Source organism: Rhipicephalus microplus, unplaced genomic scaffold, assembly GCF_043290135.1.
Source record: "Rhipicephalus microplus isolate Deutch F79 unplaced genomic scaffold, USDA_Rmic scaffold_22, whole genome shotgun sequence".
Classification (NCBI taxonomy): domain Eukaryota; kingdom Metazoa; phylum Arthropoda; class Arachnida; order Ixodida; family Ixodidae; genus Rhipicephalus; species Rhipicephalus microplus.
In genome coordinates, this window is record NW_027464595.1 from 3,406,232 (window position 1) to 3,421,939 (window position 15,708).

General features: G+C 47.0%; 1 protein-coding gene across 4 annotated transcripts in view; it reads left to right on the forward strand.

Moving 5' to 3' along the window:
- Nucleotides 1-15,708, forward strand: part of LOC142786321 (uncharacterized) — a 286,022-nt gene that overhangs the window by 45,038 nt on the left and 225,276 nt on the right. For all 4 annotated transcript variants that reach the window (XM_075883956.1, XM_075883957.1, XM_075883958.1 and 1 more), the window contains exons 5-6: nucleotides 3,912-4,177; nucleotides 15,618-15,684. In XM_075883956.1, the coding sequence (XP_075740071.1) occupies nucleotides 3,912-4,177; nucleotides 15,618-15,684 (333 nt within the window). The remainder of the gene's footprint in view (nucleotides 1-3,911; nucleotides 4,178-15,617; nucleotides 15,685-15,708) is intronic.

Below are 15,708 nucleotides of genomic sequence, written 5' to 3' on the forward strand. Positions count from 1 at the left end.
AACATCCTCGATATATGCGGTATAAGACTCGCGTAGTTGTTTGCGACCATCAAGAGTTCTCTTTGCCAGGCTGGCTTGAACTGCTGGACTAGCAAAGTCTTGTCGCAGATGTTCTTTGAAGACGTCCCAGTCGGGAAAGTCGATCTGGTAATTAAAAAACCAAGTCTTCGTCATGCCAGTAAGATAAAAGGAGATGTGGCGGAGATTGTGTGGATCGACTCAACAGTTCGCTGCATTCACTATGTCATATTGGTGTAGCCAGTCCGTGTTCTCATTTCAGAGTTCAGAAAACAGAGGGGGCTCGCAAGGGGGTCCACTGACGATCCAAGAGTGAGTGGCTGTGGCAGTCGTAGCCAGAGGGTTAAAGGGAGAAGCACCTGAGGGCTCGTCCTTTGGCGTGCTGGTGGACACGTAGCCCAAACGACGACTTGAGTGAAGCTCCAAGAAGTAAAGCGGGTGAGCAGGGACAGGGAATCGAGGAGTAACCTCCATCACTTGAGATGTAGTCCTTTACACGCCTTTTTAGGCCTGGTAGACGTTGCCAAAAACTGTCACATCGAGGCACGGAACAGACTCAAGGGTTATATGCACCAACGATGAAGATGAGGAACACCATGTGATGATGGTTATATAAAGCTAATGAAGAAGTGTGTTGTAAATTCCCACGTTACTTGCAAAATATATTTGCAAGAGTGGTTGCAGCACTGGCCAGTCTGGCTCGTCGCTCGAGCAGCAAGCGACCTTCATTCGTCGGATACATACGTGCATTGACAATTTGCACAGTGGCAGCCTACTTGTAGAACTACCGTCGGTAAAGGCGCCGTACCGGCGCATCTGGACGTCAGTGGGAGAGTGGTACTGCTTCAGATGTGTGACATGTATGATTTCGCTGTTTCGAGGGGTGGATGAAAACGACGAGGCAGCAGGAGCGATTTCATGAGTGACGGGAGTCGCCTCGCGAAGCTCTTTGTATGGTCCTGTGTACTGAGTCGGCAGTTTTACAGGCCAACCTGCCCGGTCGGAGACCAGAGCAGAACCAACGAACCGGGCAAAAAGTGCACATAGGGATGTCCTTGATCTTATTAACGCTGTTGGTTTTCTTGGGAGGCCAGAAGGCGACCACGAGCGGCTTCGCGCGCATGGGTGGCTCGATTATAGGAAAGTGGTTCAAAGCTATACTTGTACCACAACAGCTGCTTTTAGTGTCGTAGTGGTCTGCTGGTGTAAGTAAGGCTCGAAGGAAAATTTTCATTAGAAGGCAGGTGCAGATGATTCCATGTTGTTCATGGCAACCTGTGTTGCCCATTCCACGACCCATGTCTGACTGGATCTGAGCTGGTCAACAACTTTCCACTGCCCGGGGAAACAATCGCGCATAGTATCCGGCCGTGGCACCGTTTGCATTTGGCTTATTATCTTCCGGTGATATGTTGCTCAGCACATATGGGCTGGAAAAATTGCATCTGCAGTTTTCTTCCGATGCATTCTTGTGCCTTGGTTGACTTACTTGTGCAGGGGGGAAGTAAGCCCTCCACTCTAGTATATGATGATTGGGGATGTCGTGAAAACAGACCAGCTCATCTCTTGCAAGCCTCCCTGAAATGAATGACTCGCCTGTCCGATTGGCAAAAAAAACTCGAGCATTACAGGCCAACCCTGGGAAGTATGTGAACATTAAGGTACTGAAGCCTCAACGTGGGTCTGGCAGTTGCCCTACTAATGTAGCGAGATTATGGTATCCATAAGTAGTGATCTAAACCAGTACATTTGGTGGGAGTTCGTTCTGGAGGAAGAATCGTAAGGCTGCCTGCCAGCTTGTCCTGACCGTGAGTTCTTGAGAGGCATGTTCATCCTGTGTGATGGCTTGCATTATGGCATTTATGCTATTGGCATGGAAGGAATGTAGTTGCAGAAAGAAATGAGCCCTTTCTGTACTGGCCAGCCACTTATAGCAACTTAGAGCCTGTGCTGACTTTTTGACCACTTTATCGCCATTCCGTATTGTTAATAATTGGAAATGGTACGGTATGTGTTGGTTTGTGCAGCATAAAAAACAGTGCACTTAGTGCTCTCATAGTTTGCAGTGTTTTTATTTAGAAAGGTTGCTTTGACCGTGCTGTCACCCAATTGGCCTTCTGCAGCCCATCATGCATGCACAGGAATGCCTCGCCTGGCGCGAGCGCCTCATCTGGAAGGCCAGGCTCTTCCAGATGGCTTGCTATTCAGGGTAGTGTCGTGAACCTGTTCACCCTACAGGCAACTCCACCCGCCCAGTCAGTGCCAAGACAGTATTTCTCACCGTGAGCACATTTTGGGATTCCCACTGATTGAATGGAAAGGTGATCATAGGGCTGGCAGATACAAATTAGGAAAGCACAACAGGACGCTCTTAATGAATCCATCAATGGCAACTCGTGGGCACGAGGTTGTGTGTGGCCCTGTCTACATAAAAGCTTTTTTTCATGTATAGTGGGGGCGAGGTGTTGTTGGGTTTGAGGCATGCGCATTAGTCATCAGCAATGATGAGTGGCATGCTCTCCACGACAGAATTCCTGCTGCAAGGAGTCTCTTCAGTGTTGGCTTAATTGCCGAGGAACACTGATAGAAAGCTTTTCAGTCCTTTTTTTTTGCAATCAGAGCTCAGGTATACGGCGAGCCACAGTCGTCGTAATTTTTTGTGCAACATAGACTTTACTGATTTCGCTGCTTGTGTCCGTGTTTTAGAGTCTAGAGTTTGGGACCACAGTGTGATGTTAGCAATATAAAGTTGCACATTGCTGTTAGAGTTTGGGACCACAGTGTGATGTTAGCAATATTAAAGTTGCACATTGCTGTGTTCTTATATATGACCATGGCAGTGCATCTGCAGTCACGTTTTATTGTAAAAAAGCACAAAACTTGCCCATTTTTGTGAAAGTAGCCCCATCATTGTGAATCTAGCCCAGTTTGCAAGCTGTTACATTAAGGGATTTGTGCCGGCTCTTTATCAGGCACACTTGTGAGCCATTGGGCTAGACTTCAGTAACTCTACAACCGATGAACAGAATTTTATGAAAATGTGTACTTTCTTTAGTGGTAATGTATGAACATACCCCAAAAGCTTTATAAAGATATCTTAGCAAATAAAAAAATCGCCGCATATCAAAGGAGTGAATGATGAGTGGGGTGAAGTACTGGAGGGTTTCTTCGCTAAACCATGAACCATCCGCCAATATCGCCCACTACATCATAAAAGACGTGACAAACACTGTATATGTTTATACAGAAAATTTTAATATTTGTAAGTGGTAGATATATGTCGCTTTTGTTCCGCCTTCATTATAACGGCTTCATGGTTGATGAAGTGGTCGATTGGTGATGGGGTGTTGTGGGATCTTTGCAAGTACGAAGTAGTGGGCAGTTTGCAAAGGTGGAACTATAGGCGGTCAGGTACATACAAGGAATGGACAGACCCACGCCTTAGGGAGCTTAGCTCGTAGAAGTTAGGTATCCCGGGTAGCCTCCCATTTAAGTAGATCGGTTCTCACAAGAGGACTGCCACCGCAATGAAGTCATTTGCACTCTGCATCAGCAGTGGGCAGCTGACGCAATCCTTGTTTTCAAATCTAAAAACATTCGGCATTTTTATGTCGATGCTGTTTTAGTCTGTGTGGTAGGAACTTTACTACCATGGTAGCCATGGTAGCATAATTGTGCTAAACTTGCTCCTTCCAGAAAATGTTACGTCTGTACTTTTCTAAAGCTGGTCATTTACCTGGGTCGGACCTCAAACTTGTTATCTTTTATCGCTAAGTAAACCCAGTGCAAGAGAGAGAGCCTGTTTATAAAGAGCAAAATTCTGCCATTGCAGTTTCACTTGCTCAAGCGGAGTTAAGCAGAAAAAGAAAAATGTGCACATTCATTTCCCACAGCGCTGCCCCTGTGAACGCTCGAGCCGCCAAGGCTCCAGCGGTGGGCCAGGCTGATGCAGGAAGCGAGCTGCCTCGCTATTTCCTGCGAAGCCATGCCCGGCAGCTCTTGCAGGGGCAGCACCTGGCTGAGAAGCGAAAGCTTGAGGCCAGGGAGAGCAGCAGTGGCAAGAGGAGGCGCCTGGAGAGCCCCTTCGAGCAGGCCAAGCCCGCCGAGGATCCAGAGGCAGCCAGTCCTGGCCAGCGTCGCAGCCAGGGACCGCCTCATGGTGAGAGGACATCTTTCGTATAACATTCGTTCTGGTCAACCATGTTCCTAGCGATGACCGGCTGAAATGTTTTGCACTGCAAGTAATCAGAATGGCTGCTCGCTTTTGAGGAACACTGAAGCACGTTTTGAATTTAAATAAATGAGCTTTTGCTCTGATGTCATCCAATTTCGTGCTCTAAAAACTTGTCAAGCTTTTTCAGAACTAGTGCAAGCAGCTGTATTTTGGTTAGAAATCGCAGCAAGCGTCTCGTACGGTGATGCAAATATTTCTGCTGTAATGGTTGGTTGAAGCTTCTGGACAGTTACCACCTGCAGAGCTTCACATACCATCAGGACCCAGGTGAAACTTTCCTGCTGATTGGCTATTGCTTCCAGCAGTGCTGGTCTATTGGCACATTCCCAGGAGGTAATGGAACCAGCAGGTGATGGAACCAGTAGCTGGTGGTTGCAGCGGGTGTTGAAACCAGCAGCTGATGGAACCAGTAGCTGGTGGTTCCAGCGGGTGTTGAAACCAGCAGCTGATAGAACCAGCAGCTGATGGAACCAGTAGCTGGTGGTTCCAGCGCAGTGTTGCAGGCTGTCGGCCAACTTGTAACTCGCCGACATGGAGCACACCTCCTAGCAGCAAAGCAGACAATAAGCCTGATTCGAGCTGCATATTGTCAGCTGCAGGCTTTATTGCAGCTCGAACAAGCTGAAATACGGCCTGTTTCTAAGTGAAAGTTAGTCCCTTCACAGCTGAACAATCGTCGCATTCCAATTTCGTAATACTTAGTAATATTCTGAGGAACCGGTTTATTCGGCCAGGCTCGAGCTAAATCATGCTGGTGATGATATTTTTAGATAAAGATTTACAGGTGATGATGATTACAAAGAGAATAAAGAGTCATTCGCTTGTCGCGCTCACACTAATTCCCCCGCGCGGTGAAAGCGGCTGCCTGGTCGCTTGACAGTATTATGAAATGCATCGCGCATAAGGCTTTTAAGGAGATACGAGCACTATCTCTGTTCCTCGGCAACGATGATCAGGACTGGCGCTAAGAGGAGAAACGCGGTAATAGACAGGAGATGTCTGTTCGACCACCGTGTATGGCCCAATGAAGCGCCTGATGAATTTGTCGCATAGGCCGGGGACGCGTAGTGGAGTCCATAGAAGAACTTCGTCACCAGGGGAAAAACTCGCAACACGGCGAGACGAGTCGTAGCGAGATTTTCGAGTGTCTTGAGAGAGGCCGGTGTTAACACGGGCCTGGTGACGGCAGTGTGCGAGACGAGATAGGAATTCTTCAGAGAAAGGAGCCGTGGAGGGGGCAGGGGCCGAAAGGAAAGAGACATCCAGAGCGAAACTTGGCGAGTGACCATGGACGAGAAAAAATGGAGAAAAGCCGGTAGTGCGTTGAGCAGCCGTATTATAGGCGAATGTCACGAAGGGTAGAATTGCATCCCAGTTCGTGTGGTTGGGGTGAATGTACATGGCGATCATGTCCGATAGGGTCCGATGAAACCGTTCAGTCAATCCGTTGGTCTGCGGGTGGTAGCTATAAGTGGTCTTGTGAACAGTGTTCGAGGCACGCAAAACTTGCTCGACAATGGAAGATGGGAAGACTTTGCCACGATCACTGAGGAGAATGCGTGGAGCTCCATGATGCAAAAAGATGTGGCGAAGAAAGAAATCGGCGATCTCAGTGGCAGTTCCAGATGGTATAGAAGCTGTTTCTGCGTAGCGGGTAAGGTGGTCGACTGCCGTGACAATCCAGCAATTCCCATTGGATGATATAGGAAGAGGGCCATACAAGTCGATTCCAACGACTAGAAAAGGTGAGGCGGGACAAGGAAGAGGTTGCATTAAGCCAGCCGGAGCAGTTGTCCGTCGTTTTCGCCGTTGGCAATGGACACAGGAGGCGACGTACTTAGCGACGGCTCAAGAGAGGCCAGGCCAAAAACAACGACTTCGAATTTTGTCGTAAGTCTTGTGGAAGCCTAGATGAGCAGCGGTTGGATCATCATGACAGCTTCCAGAACTTCACGTTGCAGAGAACGTGGGATGACGGGTACCCACTTGTTGCCATCGATGTGGTAAATGTAGCGACATAAAGCATCACCGACGAGCTTAAATTGTTCAAGTTGTCGACGGAGTCTGGCGTTTGGAAGAGTAGTAGAGCCGGGCAAGCGGTCAACAATGGTGTGGCAGTATGGGTCGACACGTTGTTGTGAAACAAGGACGGATAGGGTGGCAGGTGATGAACTTAGCGCTGCGATTGGAGAGGTGCTGTCGTTTTGGAGTATCGATGGTGAATTGCTTCCGCTGGGCAAAAGACAGCGCGATAGAGCATCAGCATCTTGATGCTTCTTCCCAGATCTGTAGGCGACATCGAAATCATACTCCTGCAAGCGAAGCGACCAAGGCGACCCTATAAGTTTTTCAGCGATGAAAACCAGCATAGGGCATTATGGTCGGTCACGGCGGTAAAATGCCAGCCGTGAAGATATGGTCGGAATCTTTGCACTGCCCAAACAACAGTAAGGCACTCCTGCTCGGTGATAGTGTAGTTCTTTTCTGGAGCGGTAAGAGCACGACTTGCGTAAGCAACGACGTGTTCGCGTGAGTTTTTGTCATGCTGCAAGAGTACCTCACCGAGACCATGACTACTTGCGTCGGTGTGAAGGATGGTGGGTGCGGTGTAATAGAAGTGGCACAGTACCGGATCCGACGTGAGGGCTTGCTTCAATGCCGTGAAAGCACTTTCGCAGTCTTCGGACCAAACGAAGGGGACGTTCGTTGCGAGGAGTTGATGGAGCGGAGGCGCAAGTTCCGCGAAACCACGTATGAAGCGCTGGAAGTAAGAAGATAACCCAAGAAAGCTGCGCAGGTCCTTTTGACGTAGTGGACGAGGAAAATCGAGGACAGCGGCAAGCTTCTCGGGGTCGGGCCGAATTCCTTTGCTGACAAGGTGGCAGAGAACCTTGATTGTCTCGCTAGCAAAGGTACATTTCTTGGTGTTGAGGGTAGATGCTACTCAAAACGATTTTCTTTAATACGAGTCTGAATTTAACACAAATTGGCATGCTAATAGAGTTTTTTTCTCCTCTTTTCAAATATGTCATTTATTTTCATGTAGATTGCTCGGTTTTCTTTCTGCAGGTCAGATACTGCAAAATATGGCCATTGTTATGCAACAATTCTGACCTATAAAAATTTGAGATAAAGCATGCAGATATAGCTGACTATGATCCTTTGGAACTGTAGAGTGCAAAAAACTATATTAATTTTGTGTGTAAAAAGGTAAAATACAATAATAATACAGAAAAATTTACTATGGCTCTAGTTGCAAAGGGCTTTTAATGTTACCTATTTTTTTAAAAACATAATCAAGCAGCACAGACAATCTGAATAGATACTTGCACTCTATGGGCCCCCATCATGCTATGTGCAAAATTTCATAGAGGTATGTCAATTTTAAGTATACGAACTAGCGTGTATAAGAAGCACAGATCACACAAAACTGGAAAAGGAGAAAAACGCATTTGAAAGTTTGAAACCTTTTTTTTTATCAGAGTTGTTAGAAATGCATAATCTTTGGCCATAATGTTCAACAGAACTTTGAAAAGCACTGCAAGTTACTAGAACTGTCCTGCAGCTTAGATTGTGCCCTCACGGTCCTTGCGAGCACTCTCCTCTAGCCGTGCCCTTTTCACTCCACGACGACGGTGGGCCCTTGCTTCTGCTGTCAGACGCTCGGACATTCTCTTGATGCGCCTCGCATCGCGGGAATCACTGAAAGTAACTAGATCTCTAGATGGCAGTATGTTGAGCTCTTCCAGGATGTGCTCGAAAGTAGCATGACCCTTGTTGAACCACAGGATTGCCATAGCTGCGGCAGTCTCGACAACCGTTCGGGAGACAAACTTAGTCTTGGGACAAAGTAGCCAAATTTTGCTGTTCAGGGATTCCAATGTGTTCTGGGTTTTCCCTTTGATGCATCGAGCGAGGAGCTTCTCATCCGTTAGCCGCTTATAAATGGGCATAACAGCCAATCCCTGTGCTTTTGTCAGGAGAGGTGTGTGACGTGGTGCAGGCTCACCAAGTGCTTCAGCGCGTTGATGTTTGCACCACGACTCTGTTCCTGCAGGGCAAAACTTGTGGCTGCCAGCATTGTCGGTAGAGCATGAGTGGAAGTACGAAGCCCATACTGTAGTGTACATATCCCGTACACTCCCCCTGTTGCTTGTTATGGCAATCTGATAGTATGTTTGGAGCTTCTGCATGGCTGGCTCTTTCATTTTCTGCCCTCGTGGTAATGGCACATGCAGCTTCCGTAGCGCGGTGCCAAGTCTCTTGGCCACATGATTAGTGCAGTCTTCTTTTTCTATATTGACAGCACCATAGACTTTTGACCCTGCAACTGCACTATATGCTTTGCTGTCACCGTCACTCAAGAATGTCATGAAATGCAGTGGGGTGTCATAAGTCAATGTTCTCTGCCTAATGCGCATCGCAGCCTCCGTTTCCATGGCATGGGAGGAACAGTCTGCATTGTTTTCACAGACTGGGCCTCGGAATGCCTGCCACAGTTCCTCGTCTGGGCCCATATCCTTGTGCCTACTGCATGTCAGGCAGTAATTTGATATGACCTCGAAGTCTAAGCAGAGGCCAGTATCTAAGGAGATAACTGCACCAATCCCGTTGTGGCTTTTGTGGCCCCTCTTCTGCCAAGTGCCGTCAAACATAACAGCCACATCAGTTTCGCCTGCTACTTCTTTTGTCAACTCTCTGGATCGGCGCAAGTTTTCACTCACAGCTGCCATGGCAGCGGTGTGCACCTTCTTTGCTATCGAAAAAAATCCTCGGTGGTGCATTGGCTTTGGGAGTTTAATAATGGAGCAAAATCTCGACAATTGCTCATGACCGATGCCGACATTGCGTGCAGCCACCACCGCCTTCACATTTAGAGCGAAACTATCTCGGGAGCTCCCACTGTCGTACCGTTGGCTCACTGGGCTGCTGCCGTCCGCCAAAACACGCAGTGACGTATAGGAGCACGAAAGAACAGTCGCTGAGCATTAGCTGTTTTCGCAATGAAGTTTGAGGAGCGAGGAAAGTCCCTTGCGCTTTTCTGCAGGCTCTCGAACGGAAAGTTTTTGAATACCGCAAGCAGGGCATGCCCCACCTGCCACAAGTGTCGTCAGCAAGAGAGTGTCGCAAAAAACTGTCGTTGCACAAACCTCATCGCGCTGTCTTTCGTCTTTTTCGAAGAAGCCGAGCTTCTTTTCCGAAGCACTGACGAAAGAACGCGCAGCGTCAATCCCTTCATCGCAGCCACTGTCGCTCGCGCACTCGTCGATGTCGCCGTCAGGCCTAGCACACGTAGGCGCGTTCTCGTTCGTCGCCGTCGTTCTGGGCGCTTTACGCCGCCTTCCCTTGAACTTGTGCTTTGTTCGAAACTTCTGCGGTCTCAGGTTGCACTTTTTAGGGCTTGTCATCCCGGAAGTATGCGTAGACGCGCAGACATGCATACGGACCAAATGCCGATGGCCGCCACCAACACAGCTGACAATGACTCGGTAGCCAATGGCGATGCGGCTTAGGGTGCCGCGCGTTTCAAACCGCTCAAACCACGTGATAAAAAGGCCTCATTTTTTATTTTTTTGCCCACGTACGAAACTGGCGGTCGTCGGAGCTGTACGAAGAAGGCTGGACACAACTTTCCCAACCGATCGCGATGGCGGGCGGCACTGCGACGGGGAGCAGCGCGCAGTCAAAGATGGCCAATATCGGCGCAAATTCACGAAATTTCGAGCCACCGCGATGCCTTCATACACATTTTTTTGCATTTTGCGGTTCGAATTTAGTTTTGAAATTTTCACAGATGAAAGAAGGTTTGAAGATTACAATGCAATAAAAATCAGAAATACGAGAAATTTTGCTAAAAATGCGATTTTTCGACTCGCATCTCCCCTTAAGAGTAGATGACGTGTTCCATGATCTTGGAGCATATGCTGGTGAGGGAAACGGAACGGTAGTTTCCAGGGGAAGACCGGTCACCTTTTTTGAAGCCTGGAATGACCTTCCCTGTCCTCCAATCATCTGGCACTGTACCTGTGTCAAGTGAGTGCTGAAAGATAATACAAAGAATCGCACTGCACGCATATTTGGTACTTTTTAGTGCTTTCGCGTTGATTCCATCAATACCGCAAGATGAAGAGCACTTCAGGGAGTCAATGACCTTGACAGTGCCCTCTGCCCTGAATTCAATACCCCCCATTGGAGGAAAATTTAAATATGGAAAGTGTGGTAATGCATCTGTACTTGCTTTTGTGAACACTGAACAAAACGCTAGATTCAGTGCGTCGGCAACTTCGGAATCGGCAATGGGTGTCCGTCCCCATGTTATCACGTAGTGAAATAGCACTTTTAATATCAGGCTTAATCGCTTTCCAAAAACAGCGCGGGTTAGACTGCAGCATATTTGGTATGGTAGTCGAATAGTAGTCACGCTTGGCGCGTACTTTTACTGAGTTGTATTCTTTAACGTCCTTATTATGCTTTTGCCAGGCCGAGGATGAACCAGTTCGTTTAGCAACTCAAAATAATCGCTTTTTTTATTACTTAGGTCTTTCAAAGACTTGTTAAACCAGGGGGAACGGGCTTATTCATTTATAGCGATAGTTGGGATGTAAAGATTCATTAAACGCAGCATTTTGGCTTTGAATAGTATCCAAATGCTCTCAGTTGAATGCTGCCGATATGTAAGGGCAAGTTTCTCGTGAAAAACAGAAAGTTCACGGTTGATGCTGGAATAATCGGCTTTGTCGTATAGCGTGAGTACTTTTTTAGATTTCTTGCTTTTTAAGATGTTGCAAGGAAATGTTGCATGAATGACGTTGTGGTCAGTAAAACCACGGATATACGTAAGAAGGGGGGGGGGGGCACATTATCGGGGTGTGACGTGAAAAGGAGGTCCAAGACTGTTGATGAGTGTTATGTTACTCGTGTAGGTGTAATGACCAGCTGTGAGAGGCGAAAAAGCAAACTTATGTTTACAAATTCTGCAGCCATGTTATTTTGTGCAAGACATGACGCAACATTACTCCAATCTATTGAAGAAAAATTGAAATCACCGAATAATAAGACGGGAGTGTTGGGATACGTTGTTGTTAGTTCTAACAATGCTTCGTGAAAAGACGAAAGAAAGGAGCTATCGGCACATGGTGGACGGTGGCAACAGCCGATTAACATGTGCGGTGAAGTGGCATGGCAGCACGTCCAAACCATTTCCAGAGAATTTTTAACATTTACAGCAGAGCACTTAAGCAAGCGATGTGTGGCAATCGCCACACCGCCCCCACGGTTATCATCAAAGTGGTTCTTGCGAAAGATATCAAAATCTGAGAGATCAGGAAGAATCTCAGAATCAAGTATGTTAGAGGTTAGCCACGTTTCCGTCAACAGAATGACGTTGCTAGAAGAAGAGATCAAGGTGTATAACGGATCGCGTTTTGGCATCAAGCTGCAAATGTTAGTGTAAAGCAGTGAGAGATCATGCTTAACACTCTGATTCGGTCTTCGTGGCTTTTGCGCCCGTTGCTAGGCCTGAGGTTCGACAACCAACTGCTTAGCCTGATCAAAAACGTATGTTTTTCTGCCACAGATAAGCTTGTCATAACGGAGCTTAAACGGGGAGTGCTGTGCTTTTCCAAATTCGATGAGGCGCCTTCTGGCTACACGAATTTCCGGGGCAAAGTCTTCACTGATGCCGTAATCTGTGCCTTTCAGTTTACTGCTAGACGAAAGGAGTGCTTCTTTATCCTTGAAGTGGGCAAATTTTACTATTATCGGTCGCCATTTCCCCTCACGATAAGCTCGGAGTCTATGGGCACGTTCTATGTCACGACTTCGAATAGTCATGCCCAGGCTTTTGTGACAGAGATCAGTAACCAGTTATTCACTAACATGCCACGCCTCGTTTCGCACATCACTGAACCCGTAAAAGATCAGGTTGCGCCTTCGGGATGTGCTTTCCATGTGGCTAATCCGGTCAGACAGCCTAGTTACCTGAGCAGCGCTGTTAGTGGCAACACTTTCAATGATTTCGAATTGAGACTGAACATTTGAAAGTGATAGTAAGTCGGATTCTATTTTGGTCAATCGCGAGCTCAGGTCATTGAACGTTTTTTCATGTTCATCAAGGGTTGATCTGATTGAACCTAACTGCTCAAGCATGGCCGACTGCCCAGATTGCAACGTCTTCAGTATATCAAGCATGTCACTAGACACCACACAGTGTTCATTCCTAGGTCCAGGATTAGTCTCAATATCACCTGCCAATATCAATTTCAACAGCATTTTGGCACAATCGAGAACTACAGAGATGGAGCGCCGTGGGCTCAGCAGAACAAGTAATGATCGGCATCCAGTTTGCTTGGCGTAAAGGCAGTGGTAATTCGTTACCTGCGTAGTGAAGTCAAGCGGGTTAGGATGACCCATCGCCGGTGTGCCGCCGAGCCCACTAGGCACAGTGAGCGTCTGCCCAGGGTTTATATTGGTGCTCCAAGGAACGGTGGCGCTGTCGGAAGATAGCGTGCCCGAAATCCAAGATGCCAGCTGATGACCACGAGGCAACCGTAGTGAGAGCGGCCAGCTGATGACCACGAGGCAACCGTAGTGAGAGCGTTTGGCGGTGATGCGCGCATTCCAGTGCACAGTACAGGCCGGGCTGGCGCACCCCGTCATGGCGAGGTGACGCGTTCACAGGCAGGTGGTCAGCGCCGCATGGTAGTGGAGACCGGGTAGGCTAGTCGAAGTTCTGCAGTAGCATCAGGATCCAGGGCAGCACGAAGAACTGCGTAGCGAAGAAGTCAAGTGGGTTAGGATGACCCATCGCCGGTGTGCTGCCGAGCCCACCAGCTCGGCGGCACACCGGCGAACTGTGTACTTGATGGGCAGCTGACAGGGAATCGCAAATTATTCATCGTGGCGAAAATTTTGTTGTAGCAGTATTAGACAATGCCCCTTTGCGCATGCCCAGTTCAAAAAGTTTGGCTGTGCTTGTGCTACGAGGGTGCAGGGGCTTTGTCGAAGGCCAGAAACTCCAATGTTCCTTCTCGAAGGGTGAAGGTCGACAAGACATATATAGTTGTGGCCCATGTGTATACAATGCTGTACCACCACAAGAAGGTTGGGAAACGACATGGAGTTGAGGTGAAGTTTTTGATGCTTAAGGAGCTTGCAGTCTTGTGCACGTTCATAGGTGGCCACGAAAACAGGGTGCAAGAAGCACTACACGAAATCATATGCAGAATGCAGTGCTAAAGGGGTATATGAAATACATTTGTCATGTGGCTAAAGTTGTGTGGCACAAATGGAAAGATGTGCCAACATGTGCACGTGTGAACATGATTTCTCAGTAAAAGAAATGCATACAAATGGGCACCTACCCACCCAGTGCTCAGAGTGCAAGGGTAAACCAATGCTGGAAAATAAGAAGATATTGAGCTGCTGCTGCGATAATAGAGCAAGTAAAATTTGCAAAACACATTACACAAGGAAGAAGGGAAATGACTGTGCCAATGAATCATCTGTTGGCTAAAGTATGAAGTCCTTTGCCACTTTTCATTGTCAAATTACTGTATTGCTCATGGACATCTTATGAAACTTCGTAATAACTGAGCTTTTGAATTTTTGTATACTGCTGTTTGTGTGTTGGGAGGCAGGCTTGATTACCTTGTTGCAAAGGCTCCTTGGTGGGGATCTACCTTACTTCTTTGTTATTTGTCTCCATAGCATGAGCTTACTTTCATTTTGTGGATTCTTCATTTTAATCTTCTTTTTTTCATGGTTGTTCAAATTATCAACCTTTAGCACTTCTCCAAAAATAGTACACTGTGCAGTCGAATCTCGTCATAGCAATCCTCAATATAATGTTTTTTTTCGAAAATTCCCTTCCAAATGTCCATTGGTTTATTGTAAAAATGTTTCACCACTACTAATTTCAGAATATTGGCATGTTTCAGAATAATTTATCGACTTTTGTCTCCCTTACATTTTCAGAACACTCCAAAATGATGAATAACGACTTTAAGAAGCTATTCACGGCTGTTAACATTATGCCCAGCTCCGTAGCTGCCACTCTCGTCATGATGAGAATGCTGACATATTTCTCTTTGCCTGCACTATTCAATTGTGCGATAGCCCTGTTGTCATCATCATCGTCTGGAACTTGCTTTTCAAGTTAGCCTTTACCCCGTCATCCTTGCTTTTGTCAGGCAGCTTGACATGCGGGCTGGTTTCTAGCCTTTTTGTTGGTGGTTGAACATTCAAGATGAGCTACGGAAACGGCACGAGAGGAATGCTTAGACGGTGAAAAATGCAATACGAGACCTATTGGTTGAAGTCTCTGATAATAACTTGCTCATGCTGTACAAACTCTCACACAACCTACAGTGCTTCCACAAAGCGTGCATGCGAGCTTAGCTAATGACCGATAAGATCCGTATCATCCATTGTGGTAAGGAAACTGCGACGAGAGTAAAGACTACGTTGAAACAGTGCACGCAAACCAACGTGAAGAATTCGTATTAACTGCTAACATTTCGCAGTGCGCAAGAAGGACGCGCCTGCTTACCGTAATAGTTTATTTTCCAGCAGTCGAGCTGCTCACATCAAGATAGACTGCCCTCTTTTTCAAATAAACGTGCACTGGTTCTGTATTACTTCGAGTTCGTTTTTTCGCACTTATTTGAGCATAATGTGGTTGCTCGATAATGTATACACAGCATGGGTATGCGGCTCATGAGTTAATGTTTACTATTTTTGTGCAAATTTTTATTACTTTTTTTAAAAAGACTTCACAATAAAGGATAATATTTAGCGGTTCTTTGAGATTTGTTGCATTGAAATTTCACTGTGTATTCACCATTGCTGCAGATCCTTCTTATGCGTTATGGCTGCCGTGCAAAGAACACAATGTGCCACCAGTGGTCCGGGTGCAACTAGCAACTTCGATGAGGACGGCTTGCCTCATGAAGACTATGGCTGTATCTGTGCCTTGTTAATTCACTGATAATTTTTTTGGAATGGTGCATTAGTAGCTGTAAGCTATGTCTGTAGACAATTACCAGCATCATTTGTGGTCTATACTACAGTGTTGCTTGTGTCTGTACAGTCTAGTGTAGAACATACTCGCGACCTTTTTTCTTTCTTGCCTTTCTTTGTTCGCTTTCTCCTGGAATAGCAAGGCAGAGACACGGCACCTGTGGTCAGCAACTCTAATGCACCTAAGGTGTCGCCTGTATAGTAACAAAGAAATTGACTTCTTCAAACAATAGAAAAGCTGGCTGCTTGGACATCATGTAATGCGTTTTTTTTTACATGTCGTCAAAGCATTCTCGTCATTCAGTGCAGCTTAGCATCTTGAACTTGCGGTCTTACTTTTTCTTAGGGCGGCCGTCGTCGCGCTGGTGTGGGCGTCGCCATTGCAGCCCAGAGTCATCTGTACAGGACTCTCCGTATGTATTCTTTCATATTGTTTT